General features: G+C 45.0%; 2 protein-coding genes across 3 annotated transcripts; both read right to left on the bottom strand.

The window, feature by feature from the left end:
- Positions 1-716: 716 nt before the first annotated feature.
- On the bottom strand, positions 717-10,343 carry asmtl (acetylserotonin O-methyltransferase-like). Of its 2 annotated transcripts, none has more exons than XM_037487856.2 (16): positions 10,223-10,343; positions 9,398-9,513; positions 8,586-8,717; positions 8,455-8,502; positions 8,295-8,359; positions 8,142-8,206; positions 7,835-7,943; positions 7,238-7,541; positions 6,927-7,169; positions 6,348-6,510; positions 6,067-6,266; positions 5,813-5,945; positions 5,579-5,719; positions 5,362-5,484; positions 5,034-5,276; positions 717-3,358 (listed from the first exon to the last, which is right to left on the bottom strand). In XM_037487856.2, exons 2-15 carry the CDS (start codon positions 9,488-9,490, stop codon positions 5,071-5,073), a joined length of 2,025 nt encoding a protein of 674 aa, XP_037343753.2. In that variant the 5' UTR covers positions 9,491-9,513; positions 10,223-10,343; the 3' UTR covers positions 717-3,358; positions 5,034-5,070. The 2 variants fall into 2 exon arrangements, with proteins under 2 accessions (XP_037343753.2, XP_037343752.2); XM_037487855.2 differs by having other exon boundaries at positions 5,038-5,276.
- A 228-nt stretch (positions 10,344-10,571) lies between these two features.
- On the bottom strand, positions 10,572-14,349 carry p2ry8 (P2Y receptor family member 8). The gene is made up of 3 exons (XM_037487865.2): positions 14,279-14,349; positions 13,217-13,537; positions 10,572-11,731 (listed from the first exon to the last, which is right to left on the bottom strand). The coding sequence occupies exons 2-3, from the start codon at positions 13,507-13,509 to the stop codon at positions 10,981-10,983; spliced, it is 1,044 nt and encodes a 347-aa protein (XP_037343762.1). The 5' UTR covers positions 13,510-13,537; positions 14,279-14,349; the 3' UTR covers positions 10,572-10,980.
- Between the last annotated feature and the right edge of the window lie 17 nt (positions 14,350-14,366).

Below are 14,366 nucleotides of genomic sequence, written 5' to 3'. Positions count from 1 at the left end.
GTCAACCCGGTAAACATCTCGTCGGCACGAACCCCTGATAGGCTAAACATTTTTGTTTTGCATTTTACACTGTCAGAGGTTATGATCACTGTTGCCGTTTGAAGGTGAAATCAAATAGACTAAAAGCGCCGCCATTCATGCGCCGTGCATTTCAAACGCACCGGCGCGGCGTGGACTGTGCTGTTGTTATTTTCCTTCAGTTTTGTATCCTTTGAAGGTTACCTAAATTAAAAAAAAAAATTATAAAAAAAATACGCATCTAGCCGCGCACATCGTTTTAGTTGAATGTTAAATTATCCCAACGGTGAAGCTTGTGCCGCCGCCTCGAAAAAAACAAAAGGAGGGTTATTAGTTCCAGCTTCCACGTGGCACACGCAACCTGACCTGACCTTTGAGCCACGCAGGGAGAGCGTGAAACCTGCCTCACTCCTCTCCAGGCCACAGAGGGTCACAGCGGCCTGCGGGTCACAAGCCCAGCAGGGCGCCGTGTGGCGTGTGTCTGCTCTACTGAGGGACCCGTCTGAGAGGACAGAAAGGGGCATTTTCATTATATTCCATTTCTGCCAATAAAGCCCAATAATGTTTCGACATCGGAGACGAAAAGCTTAGCAAAATAAAACATGCTGATCAAAAAGGTCTTTGTCAACTTAGTTTTTTTTCACCTAATTATTAATAAATCTAAATTACCACGTAGGTCAGAATTTGGCTTTCCCTTGATTCTTTTTATTTTTCCCCATTGCTTCAGAACAAATTGTAGTACAGCACACGGGACGAATAATTATTCTGTTTGGAAATATTCTAATTATGTCTTCATTACTGAGAATTAATGGATTTTCCATGTGCACAAATACCTGCAAAAAAGCCTCCAATTTGATTGACACGACAGTGCGCATATCGTTATGAATATTTTGGTACATGCAGGTGCCTGTTAGCGCGTGCTCGTGCACTCCTTCCTAGTGCGCGCGTGTGTGTGTGTGTGTGTGTGTGTGTGTGCGCGCTGCGCTCGTGCAGCGATGAGACCCGTCTGTCTGCTGCTCTCTCAGATTGCACCCACGAGAGCTCCCAAAATAACAACAAAGGGCCCTCAGTGGGTCGGATGAAAGCCCTGTCACCAACCATTGCAGCACACAGTCTCCTCCCCTACTGTATCCGTGAGTGGCACCTCACACATCACATGGAGACAGGAAGGGGAGGCGGCCTCTCGTATTTGACCGTAACAAACATTTCCATTTGTTAACACGACTGCCATTGGCCTTTAGCGGGTCATGTGCTGATCACGACCTGTTTTCTATAGGTCTAAAAGTTTGGGAGGGCGCCTATAATAATATCCCTGTTATTCTCTTAAGGGTTCACTTTAACTTTAACAAAAGTTGGACGTTTAACACGTGTGAATCATATTTTTCTTTGAAGAAATTGTTCAAGCGTTTCGGAGCAATATGCTTATTTGCTTCCTTCCAAAAAGGATAAAAGATGATTGATGCTGCAGGATGAAATTAGGCATAGCTTAGCATGGAGACCGGGACCAGAGGAAACGGACATCCCTGCGCTGTCCGGTCCATGCAGGATTACAGCCATCAACACCTCAGAGACTTGCATGTTGTATTTAAGTTGTGATTTCTACAGAGGACCACCTGCTGTAACTCCTGTAGTCACCATGAGGTTGCCAGGCAACGAGAAGAGACTCCAGAAAGTCACTGCTTTTTACATTCATTCCAAAACATACTTCCCCCTAAAACAACAACTTGCTTCTTTTTTTTCACTTATTCAATTAGTGAGATATAGGTGCTAATGGACTTTTACAATTTCCCCCCTTGGTTCCAGTCTTTATGCAAAGCACATTCTTGTGTCTAGAATATAAGAACGGCATTGTTTCTTCTTTTCTAACTCTCGGGGAAGAAATAAAACAGATCATTTCCATACCTGTGGAAGTATTAGGTTACTATAAATCACCAAAAGTCAAATAAATGAAGAAATGTTTGAATCATATGGATTTTCACCAAGAAAAGCAAAAATAAACCAAATGCAAATTTATGATCAACCTGAGACCAACATCTCCACTAGAAAGTCCAACTCTACAGCCCCAACGAGCAGTTAAATGTTCTACTGCTGATGTCGGGCCAGAAAGGCTGCAAACCGCAGAGAAGGACTCCATTGTTATTTCCAACCGGTAGAAGCCCCGGGGTTGTTTTTTCCTCTGCCTTGAAACAAATCAATGAAGCAAAACTCACTTTGAACAACAGCGCGTTTGCGGAGATCAGATGTGGGCCGAGGAGGCAGCACCATGTGGTGTGTTGACGGAGCGTGGACTTTGATAAACACAACCTGCTCTGTGAAAAACAGGTGCAGAAAGTGTTCAGAGAAACAACTGATTTTATAACACATTCTAGAGAGTGTGTTATTCTGCATGCAACCATTTGCATTCTGTGGATCCTTTCCCAAGTCATGGCAACGTCAAGACTATTTGTTATTAGACTCAATCGTTTGACACAGGGAGTTGCAAAAAAAAAAAAAAAAAAAAAACTGTCTGAGGTAAAATTGTCCTGTTACTTTGGTAAGAGTGTCAACAAACAACGTAGTTTCATTAAATCAGCCTCCGGGGGGGAGCTTTTATTTTCTTTGGGACAATGATGCCCCCAAGTGGTGAAACTAGAAGTTGCAATGAGGTGCAAGTCCCCGTCATAACAAAGTCCACATATCATTAAACCTTATCAAACGCTGGCCTCTTCATTATGGAACAGGCCGTCATTACATCATTCTTGTCCAAACCACGTCCTGCTTTCTCACAGAAAACACTGTGGCTGTGACTCAAAGCCAAAATGTGTGTTCACTGGCTGTCCAAACCCCCCCCCCCGAAACCCAGCTTATCCTCCCTATCAACACATGGAAGGGCTTTCAGGTCGCTATCTCCTCGCTCTTAAATCACTCATTTTCATATCAAAGCCCTTAACAGGAGAACGATGATTGCTTGCAGGTGGACGTCAGGACGGAGCTCTTATCCGACACGTTACAGTACGGCCACTGTCTCCACGGGCAAGATCGCATTACACAAGATTACTTTGGAGTTTCGAGCAATTTTCCCTAAATTACGCCGGCCTTTGGTCTCTGGTAAAACTTGATTGACTTGAATGGTTTTCATTAGAAGAGAAGGAAGAAGAAGAAGAAAAAACAGAAAAAGGGAAAAAGGCCTGGCGGAGGTTTGCTGTTGTTTCTCGTACACAAAGAGCCGCTGGAAGCGGAGCGCGTGCACTGGACGGGCGTGCACATCTCGGGGCCCGTGGTCTGTGGGAACCCGGGGCCGGCCGCCTCATTCGTGACGCACATCTGTCTCGCACTCTCTTGCTGCAGGACAATTTGGGGTCTTAAAAAAAAGAAAAAGGAAAGAAGAAGAAGAAGAATCGGTCAACTGTGCAACGTGTGCACGAAGCTCTGGGTTCTTTGGACCCATGGAGGCTTTCACAATGGGTCCTGCTACGTATGTGTTGATGTATACAGAGTATGTTAACAATAAAAACAGTTTTTCAGCATATTTGAACTCAAGTCCACCCTCCCCGTCTCCCTCCATCAACAGAACAACGTGAGTCATGGAAATCTGTTGGATGTCACTGAGAGCCTGAGTCCAGGCCGACAAGAAAATGGCTGTGAATAACATGACGGCCCCTATTACGGTTCTATAGAAAATACTTAAGAGAACAATCCCAGACCCAGAGTGGTCCAGATATACGGTCAGTGTCAAAAACAATGAGAGCCATTTATCCTGACCAGAGACATCCCCACATTTCCATCAGCTGTTTGGCCGCTTTGCCAGACGACTCAAAGCTGAAATGAAAGAGGAATATCTGTAAGGAATTAAGGGATAGTGTCTCTTCTGCATGAAGAGCCTCTTCTACCCGACCATATTAATAAAGTACACATTCATTCAAAAACATCTGCCTTGGTTCTGGATGTTAAAACCATCTCCACGGCCCAAACAGCCGCTGGACAGGACCGTGCCGCGAGTGTGTCCTCTGCAAGTTTATGATGCCCCCTGGAGGAGGTTTACTGACACAGCATGGGCCCAAAGGACTGGGCAACGCTTTCAACTGCAGAATAAATATTTGGGTTCCATTGCCAGAGTATCACATGTCTGCTGTAAGTAAAACGGTGACAAGCTAAGTGTTTTTCTCTGCAGCTCTCGTTTGTGGGCAGATTAACGTCAGGCCGCCGAGCAGCCATCCGTTTGATCATCACGAGCAGCCACGATCAAGTCGGGCAAATGGGAGTTATAACGTTGGCCGCATTTGGACCAAAGCTCCGCCCCCGAGAAACGGAGTCACTTCGAAGAAGGCTAATCCGCCCTCATCCTGGTCCTGCGGCCCCCTAACAAGTTGAAGTGAACGTGGTGTCGTGTCCGCTGGGGAGCGACCCGACACCCAGCGAGACGGCGATGCCGATTGGACACGACTGATCGTTAATTGTCTTCCTCCCATTGCATCCGGATTGATTCAGCGAGACGCGTTCACGAGGCCTCCCGCTCAGAGCCGACCTCCAGAGGAGCGCGGCGTCAGGAAGCTGAGGCTGAGACTTTGGACTTTCACTTGCCCTCGTGTAGTCAATGATTACAAAAACACTTTTAAAAAAATCAAGTATTTTTCAAATTAACGCCTCCTTTACCCAATAAATCTTCTTTTACAACTTTATTAAACCAAAAATAATCCTCCAATTTTAATTTTCCTTAATATACTTTGGTAAGATATGTGGTGTGTGTGGTGTTCCTACGGTTACTTGAAACATAAGGATCCAATAACTTCTTCAACCACTGAGCAAAAGGCCTGTGAGCCCAATTCAGATGCTTCCTTTTGAAAGTGGATCGATCCCACACCAAGTCCTGTGACGCTTGTGACCTCTATTCTGACCCATCCTTCAGTTACCTGTGCAACATGACCGCCTAACGGTCACAAGGACAGTACCCACTCATTCCCACCACAGCTCAAACACCAACGGATTCTTTGTTCACATTTTCTCATGGAACTTGAAGGTTGAAGGCTGAAGGTTACCCACAGCGCGCAGGATTTCCCCCGAGGCCTTGAGCGGTCACGCCCTGATGCACAGCATGGCCCCCAGGATGCTGTCCGTGTGTGCGACGCGTGCCCCCGTGAAGCCGTGGCTCTCCAGGAGCAGAGCGTACTCCGCCGCGCTCCTCTGCCTCCCCTCGCTCATGTTGAGGCCGTGCAGCAGGCAGCACCTCGGCCCGCCGCGGTCTTCATCCAGGAAGATCTCACTGAGCAGGAGCCCGCAGCCTGCCAGCCAGGAGTATAGCTTAACATGCATGATTTGGTCAACATTTAGAAAAAAACGTGTAAAAGAAAGCATGAAGAATTGTACCTGGTGTGCAAACATCTGCGACTTTACTCAGCAGAATATGCACTTTCTCATCGGACCAGTCATGGAGAATCCTGGTAAGGACGTACAAGTCTGCTTTGGGCAGCTCGTCTTTAAAGAAGTCTCCTGCTCAAGCAGACAGGAGAAGGCCACGAGTTACTTTGGTGCGCGAGAGGGCGGGAGACAGCGTTCCGTTTAATGAACTGACAGACAGGCCCACCTGCTCGGAACGACACCCGGTGGTCTGCGTGCGAAGGATGGAAACGATCGCTCATCTCAACCACCGGCGGCAAGTCAAACACTGTGACCGACAGCCCGGGATGCGCTTTGGTGAGCTCATGGGCGATGGCCCCAGTGCATCCTGGGAAGAAAAGGGATGATAGGGGAAAGAATACTTTACTTTACTTTGGGACACAGAAGTGAAGGTAAAATGCCTCTGAGTTCTTGTCATTACCTCCGAGGTCGCAAGCGGTTTTAAACCCGGTGAGGTCAAAGGCCGTCGCTACAGCTGGTCCTGTCACTGCAGCAATGCTGTGCATGGCATCCAGGAATCGCAGTTTGACTTCTTGACTGCTCGAGGAAGTGTCCTTCAAAAGAGAAACAAATGAGAAAAAAAGGATGTTTGGGGGAAAAAGATGGACTGGACCCAATTTCTTCAGTGCCCCCCCAAACCATCCATCCATCGGAGGCTAAACGCAGCTCAGTCACCTGAACCGTATCCGTGGCGTTCTTTCCAGATAACTCGTCACGCTGGTTGGCCCCCTCGCTCACAGCGCTCTCGAGGTGGGAGAAGAGAGGCCACACGGCGGCGTTGCAGTAGCGGATGTAGGGGCGCAGCGAGCGCGGGGCGCCCGCCAGCAGGAAGCCAGCGGCCAGGCGCGTGTTCTCAAACGCCGGCTTCCGGCCCGCTGGGAGGAGAGAGACACCACCAAAACGCGTCAGCGACTCGGTCCGGATCAAGTTCTAAAGGCCGCGGAGCTCCGACTCACTTCTCTCTTTGCTCTTTAACAGTCCCAGAGACACGCAGGCTTCCAGCAGGCGCTCCGTGCCCTTCACCGAGGCTTTGATCTCCAGGGCCACCTGCGCGGCATCCAGTCCAGGGCGGCTGTGCAGCAGGTCAAACACACACAGCTCCGATGCCGTGAACAGTGCCTGGAACATTTCAGCGAGGGATTATTTGGAGACTGCCTTGTGCTTGCGGGTCAAGAATCACATGCAATCATAGTAAAAAAGGAATAGTACTGCATATAATCCCACCACCACCATAAAAATGCAAACTAGTCTTTTCAACTTTTCTTTTACAGATTAACCAAATAAGATATTAATTGTTTTTGTGAGCTGCTTTTTTGAATTAAGCTTTATTGTACATATGTATAGGTATTTATCAATCTTCACTGTAACTCTTAGCTAATAAAAGCAAATAAGTGTTTGAGTGTGAGAGTCCGTCAGGGCTTGAAATGATGCAAATACAAATGGGACAGCCCTTTGTGCCCCAGTTAACAATATGATGTACAATTGAGGGTATTTATTTCAGGCCTTTCACTCCTTGATTTAAACCTTAAATCTACCTTTGAGGCTTTGAAGCCATCAATCAGATCGACGATTTGCTGCAAGTCTTCTTTTTGAGGCTCAATGGCGTCCTGCTTTTTCACATTGAGCTCCACCCCTCGCCCTCTGCTGGTCACTGGCGGTACGGTTGCATTCTCGCAGTCTCTGAGATTTGCCTGTGTATCCTCGGTGTGTTTAGACGGACTGTTTGCCAACGGCAAAGAACGACCATCCGCTTCATTTTCTCCAGCGTTCCTTTCCACCTAGAAATGGGAGACGGTTACTAACAGATAATGAAATACAAAATGATAACCGATTGTGCACAGCCGACCTCATGGGGCTTATCGGCTGAAGAGTTCTGTCCGGAGCCCGGTGCGGCGTTGCGCTTGCTGGGCGAGGCGGGGCCGTGGGTGGACTGGGCTGGCAGGGTGAGCGCAGAGGAAGTGTGGTGGTGTGTGTCGTCGTGGCTCGGCCAGAGGAACGTGCTCTCTGAGGCCGCGCACCGGTTGTAAATGTGGTCGAGCTGCTTGCAGAAGCGGTTAAGGGGGAAACCCACAACATTGAGGAAGTCTCCGTGTACGTACTCCACCAGCATCCCTCCGAGAGCCTGGATACCGTAGCCTCCAGCCTTGTCCCTGACACACACACACACACACACACACACACAGAGAACACTTAAAACACACAAAATGGTTTATATGTGTGATGACACATCCAACGTTTTATTGATTGCTGAAACACTCCATGTCAAACAGGACAAGCCAAACACAGCTCATCCTAAACTCGGGCACCAAAGTCCAAAAAGCAGCAGCTTTGTAAAGGCCATGTGCACCAAATGCCCTCCAGTTGGCAAATGATTGGTTATGTTCTTACACAAAGAGAAACCAGCAGCGGTCAAACATTTGAAGTTCAAAGGTTTCTTACTCACATGGGTTCACCGCTATTGATGTACTCCCAAAGCATATTATCTGAGAGATCAGCGAACTTCACCTTGGTTTCTTCATAGAATTCAATCGACTGGTAATCCACTTCTTCGTCTGCAGAGGGGTGGTTTTAGAAAATTAAATGTCCACTACAACTGACCAGGTAAAGGTATTTTAAGAAAATGGCTTTATAATGCCAAATACATCAATGTAGAGTTTTCCCAATGTTTTATGTTTTTATTGTCTTATGTTATTGTCAGGCATTTAGTTGTCAAATGTGAATTCTGAGCCGTGTATCAAGCTGTGACTCACTGTCTTTCTCATGGCAGAGGACAATAGCTACACCAGTCACCACGCTGTGCTCTTTGCCGTTCAAGCTGGAAGAGAAAGATAAAGAAACCAGAAAATGTGAAGAAGAACTCGAGCTTCTAATGTGAACTCAGACACAGCGTTGACCAAACTCACCTTGACAGCATCCTGTAGGCATCGTCTTTGTCCGCTGGCTTCTCCAGAATCATGCCATCTACAGTCTGGGGAGATAAAAAATCAACGGCCGGAGTGAATAATACAAGTTTAAAAATAGAGAGCAAGCCTATAAAATACTCTAAAGCGTCCTTCCTCTCACCACAATAGTGTCGGCTCCAATGACCATGTCTGGAGTCTTCAGATGCTTCTAAAGTAAATGAGGGCATAATACGTTAACAATAAGTCACTCGATGGGATGATACATACTGAACTACAAGCAGCTTAACTGACAAAGGGCATCCTCCTGGCCACCTCCAGGGCCTTCTGCTTGGCCGTCTCTACAGCGTACTCGTGAGGTGCTTTGAAAAGACCCTTGTCAAGAGTTTCTTTGAACCAGGATGGCACCACTTCGAACCGCAGGCCCTGCAACGGAGGAGTGAGATAAAGCAATCACTAGATGACTACTCCAAATAACTCATTGGACATATAAGGGACTGTGACTAAGATGAATAGTGTGTGGGTTATTAAATATTTGCGTTACCTTCCACTAGCTTCATCCCCCAGTTTTGAATTCTTTCACAACACATTTTGTTCATTTATTCATTCATTTATTTATTTTGTCGGCATTAACGAGTTTTTATTGTTTTTGCAGTTCAATAGTATGTCAAGAAAATGTAAGAACTTTGAAAAGCTTGAAAAAACTATTATTAATATTATTATAATTATTATATTTTATGGTAAATAATTAAAAATAAAAATAGATAAGTAGTATTCAACGGAAAAACGGATTCCAAAATACCGTAAACACATCTTCTGTAATCCAATTGTTAACAGATTATGATGGACACCTTTAACTTCAGATGAGGTCAAGTAGTAGTGGTGAGATGTTCTAGACTAATGCATCTAAATTGGTTATTTATTTGCATTCCAAAAATATGTAACTTGTATTACAGTGGTGTTATAGAATTCATGTGATCACATGACTATAATTGCTATAATTGCAATCGAATGTGCATTAGAATCTCTCATCAGTTGGGAGATCTTCCTCTTCGATAGGGAGCTGGTACTACCATTCCTTTGAGTTCAACCAGAGGGAAACATACCGCGTTACTGAGGATCTCCAGTCTCCTAGGAGAAGCACTTGCCAGCACAACCAGTTTCCCGGCGAGCTTGGAAATGACGGGGTTCAGCACCATGGCGGCCTTCTTTTCCAACCGCCCTGAGGTGATGAACACAGTTTGGATCGAGCTTAGTTCAAGTAAGGAGTCAACAAGAAGAACTACTCAAACAACTGCAGATATCAAGGAGGACAGGTGCATGCAGTGCTGAAAAGATTGCATCAACACAACCATTTATTTTGATAATCCTTTAGGTCATTTATTACCAAAGGCTCACTGGTCCCAGCTTCACACAATGGGAGGATTATCTGCTTTACGAAGATGTAAATTATATTTCTTAGGTTTGAGAGAAAACAAGCATATAAAGGCTTACCTATATTAAATGTTTACCTGTACTAAAGGTAGTGTTACAACTAGAATAATTCATCTATAAAAAGACGACGAGCTTCTGTCGGTCCTGTGACGTTGAATAGTTACAATCACTGCATGCTGGGCAACATTAACGTTGGTCATTTCCCTCGGGTTACAGTATTTCTAGACAATGTACATTAACTAAGGTTAAAATAATACGTTTCATCAGCACTGTGGTTGTCTATGAATCGCGTAAAGTGACATAATGTCCCACGCATGACTAATTTAACTAAGTTCACAACTGTGCTCCCGTCCTCCCTGATGTTTGCTCTTGAGCTTAGCTTGCAGCTAAGTTCAATGTTGTCACCACGTGTGACACGGCGAATGCACATGGCCATGAAAAACGGCTTCCAACGTCCGTCCGTTAAATTGTTTAACGGATAATACAGTTTCGCTCACCTGCTCATATATTATTTGGCTGCGGTCAGGAAAACTGTCACAGTTGCTTGCGATGCGGCAACGAGCCCAAGCACGCCAGCACCAACGTGACTCACGTGATGACGTTGTAGACCGTGGGCGGATCCACACTTGCATTCTGTTAAAGGAACAGTACCTTCTTCTTCTGTACAGGATTATATATATATATATGTTGTATTATTATAATTGCCATGATGATGATACTAATCATATTTACAATGATAATAAAACTGATAATAATAGTTATAATAATATCAATGATAGTCATGTAAAAAAAACATATTTTATAAAAGCATTTATTATACATATTTACAACATAGCTTATGCATCAGTAGAGGAAGAAAACAAAGAGAAGAAAAGGACTGAAGTTACAAAAGTACCTTCAGTTCAGCACAGCATAAAGGCACACAGAGGCATTTATAGAGATCATGGTTTCAGAGAACTTTTTTAAACGCTACATTTCTTTGGTTCAAAAACCATAATGACTCTTGTCATTATAACAATGCAGATTTAATCAGCAATGCTTTTAAAATACAACAAATGTTGATAAAAAAATGATGATAAAAAATAAGTCAATATATAGGAAAATACAACTCAGCTGCTCTTTTGGCCATTTGTTTTATGGTGCACACAAAAAAAGGAGCAAAAAGGAGCTTGACACGACACGCAAAAGAGTTTCTCTAACTTCCTTTATCACATCTCTCTCACTCTTTTTTTTCTCTCCCTCTCATTCCGTCTCTCTATGCTGTCGGTGGCATTTCGTTGTGTTCTGTCTCTGGACTTCCAACAGTGTAATGTGTGGAGTGAAAACTCTCTTTATGCTCCATCTTCATTGAGTCCATGCTGCTCAGGCTATGCAGATTGATTATCTGTCTCAGCTTCTGTCTGAAATCCTTGGAAGCGAGGTAGTAAATGAAAGGATCGAGGCAGCTGTTCAGGCAGCTGAAACAAAGGGACAGTTTGTAGGCCATGTAGACAGACTTCTCGTAGAAGAGCCTCAGCACCGTGTGAGTCAACAGGAGGACGTTGCTGGGCGCGAAGCAGAAGGTGAACACCAGCAGAACGATGAGGGCCAGGCGTATGGCTCTCTCTTTCTGGACTGTCTTTGAATTTTCGGCCAGCTTCCGTATGACACTGACGTAGCAGAACGTTGTGACACAGAAAGGAAAGAGGAAGAGGACGAACACCATGCTGAAGAGGAAAAACGCCCAGGCACACAAGTTTGGCAGCATGTCTTTCTTGAGGACGTCAAAGCATGTGGTGATCCCGAGCTCTTGAACGTCAAAGGTCAGGTCCGTGGTCATCAGCGGACACAGTACGGTGAGGACCACGCCCCACATGAGGAGGCAGCTTAAGACAGCCATGGACTTGCTGGCCCTGGTGTGCCTAAACCGCATGGGCCTCACGATGCCTAGGTAGCGGTCAATTCCGATGGCCATCATGGTCAGAATGGAACAGTACATGTTGGTGTAGAAGACAAGGGTCATGATGCTGTGGATGGACACATAGAAGATGAGAGCTTTATTTAATTATCGGTTGGAGCAAAATAAAAGATCAATGCTCCTGTTTGCCTAATCGATACGCGGCACCAAGACTGGACAATCTTTTCTGTCACGATAAAGGGGAAAAACTGTCAGTGTGTTGATGAGTAAATATCAGTTTATATGTTACCAGTGAAGAGATATATATCAATAGGGCACACAACAAAAAAAACCTTTGAATTTTGAGAATCATCAGCAAACACATTTACGTGATTTCCCAGTGTGGGCAGTTCTCACGAAAGGTTTCACATTGATGGTGTGAAGATAAAGGATTCGAGAGGAGGCTTCTGAGCGATTGTCACGGCAGAGAAACGAAAAGATTCAAAATCCGGATTTTGTCATAACTCCCAAAAACGGTTCCACCCCTTTTTTTGGATCGTCTGATCCTATTGGACAAACACCACACGGAAAAGAAGGACAGCTCTCTTGGCCACTCAGAAGCCAGAATAGGTAGAGGGTCAAATGAGTGACGATTGTCTTAGAAAACCCTCCCCTAACCCTGAAATTGCTTGTGATGCACATACAATGGCTGCTGCACATTCTTTGCTAAATCAATTTTATAATTTAGTTCACAGAGTTAAGGGAAATGTATGATTCACATGCTTGTGATGCCTGGTGGTTCTTTTTCTCTGGCTTCAGCAAGGTTTTTCTGAGAGAAATTCTATGGATATCAATCGATTCATCGTCGCCTGGGCCAGCGACGCTGCGTCTCATTTTCTTTGATAGCTTCTAGCTTTGATGGAAAAAATGTACATTTTCTGCACATTTTCTGCACATTTTCTGCACTTTATGCATAACATATTTAACAACTTGTTGGAGTTGTGTTTGGAGCATTTTTAAACAGATAAATGGTGATTGTAGCCAAGTATTAGGGGACGTTTAGGACTTAAATACTGAGGCACTCACTACTGAGACACTTACACATACGTACACACTCTGTAAAGCTATGCACGCACATATAGAAAACATTATACTCGTCTGAAACACGTAGGCGTACATATGAGAAACACACACAGGTACATGCAAGTGAAACATGTATACGTATCTATCTGAAACACTCACATAAGAAAAGGTTGTATATATATATATATATATATTGTTGAACACTTATACATGCATTAACACGTATGTGTGAGTGTCTCAGTAGTTAAGTCCTAAACGGCCGCTCAAACGGTGTGGAGCATTAATATATTTGTACACGATACTCCAGTTGGAAGTTGGTTCTGGCTCAGTTTCGTCCCCTTTAGGCGACTCTCGGGCTGAACGTTTCACAATAGAGATTGAAAACATAAAGGCAAGTTTACAATGTTCACTGAGGAAATAAATCAAGAGAGAAGTAGAGTCATGTTCTAAAATCAGACTTCTTCTTCTCTGGAAATGTCAAACTATACACTGAGTAGCTGTGAAAATCACTAAATAGCACACGGCTATTTACCTGCACATCCTGGGTCCCAGTTTCCAGTGGTACCCTTGGAGCTGGTAGGCGATCTGAAAGGGCAGGGCGACCCCGAGGGACATGTCGGTCAGGGTGAGGTTAATCATGAAGATGATGGAGGGGGTCTTGGGGTGGGTGCGAAAGACGAGGAGCCACAGGGAGAGGCCATTTCCTATCAGGTTAATGGCAGTGACCACCATGTAGATGGCCGAGATGGCGATGCTGGTATTTACGTCCTGGAACAGGGCCCGCGTGGCGTTGTCTAGCTTGAAGCTGCTGGAATTCCCCCTCATGACTGGATCGGCACCTGGCTTGAAGTACCTGCGACAGACCACCTCCGGTTTAACAGACATGTCGCGACAATGGGGGGGTTTTTTCCGTAGAAAAAAAATACTTGAGTCAAATCTACATCATGTGATTAGCTTTGTAACGATTAAAAGAAAAGGATGTGAATGTGCAGAGGTGCAGATGTGCTGTAAAAAGGTGTGAAACAGCCAATCTGCGCGCAGGCAGTGTGTGTTACCACCACAGGAAGACAACGTGAGTGATCTGTGGTGAAGATTGTCAACTGCCGTTGCGTTTCAGCTGGTGTACCAGCACCTGAGAATGGGATAGGAAGTAAACTAGCAACAGACGACGATCCTATCATCTAATGCTTTACTGTACTGTGGCTCCGGGCCGCGGAGACTTAAGCACAGTGAGGGACACGTGGCTAAAATTGGGGTTACGGTGCGGAAGATGCCACAAAAATCACAACAGGTTTCACTATAATTCTACCTCGCTATGCCGATGACACACTTGATAGATATATTGCCCTAGATTGACTTACATTAGTATTGTGTTAACCTTTCACTTCTTCTTTTCACTCATGCTATTACTCCGAGCAAATTGAGGAACGACCAATGTTGTACAACTGAAATTTGCTAATCAAAAGTGCAGTATTCTTAGTAATAGCAAATATTAAATCACCAGCATATGAAGTAGTGTAGGCCCTTTGGAGTCTATATCAAAAACGTATTTTGTGTGCTGCCAAATGTCCGTGAAAGTCATTCAAACACTCACCTATGAACACGGAGGCAGACAAGACCGGACGCTGAAGAAATGAGATTGGGTTTTCTTACTTAGAGAAAGTGACACGGAGAGGAGAGAG

This window comes from Pungitius pungitius, chromosome 10 (assembly GCF_949316345.1).
Source record: "Pungitius pungitius chromosome 10, fPunPun2.1, whole genome shotgun sequence".
Taxonomy (NCBI): Eukaryota; Metazoa; Chordata; class Actinopteri; order Perciformes; family Gasterosteidae; genus Pungitius; species Pungitius pungitius.
The sequence above is the reverse complement of the archived record's forward strand: the minus strand, read 5'-3'. Positions and strand labels throughout refer to the sequence as shown.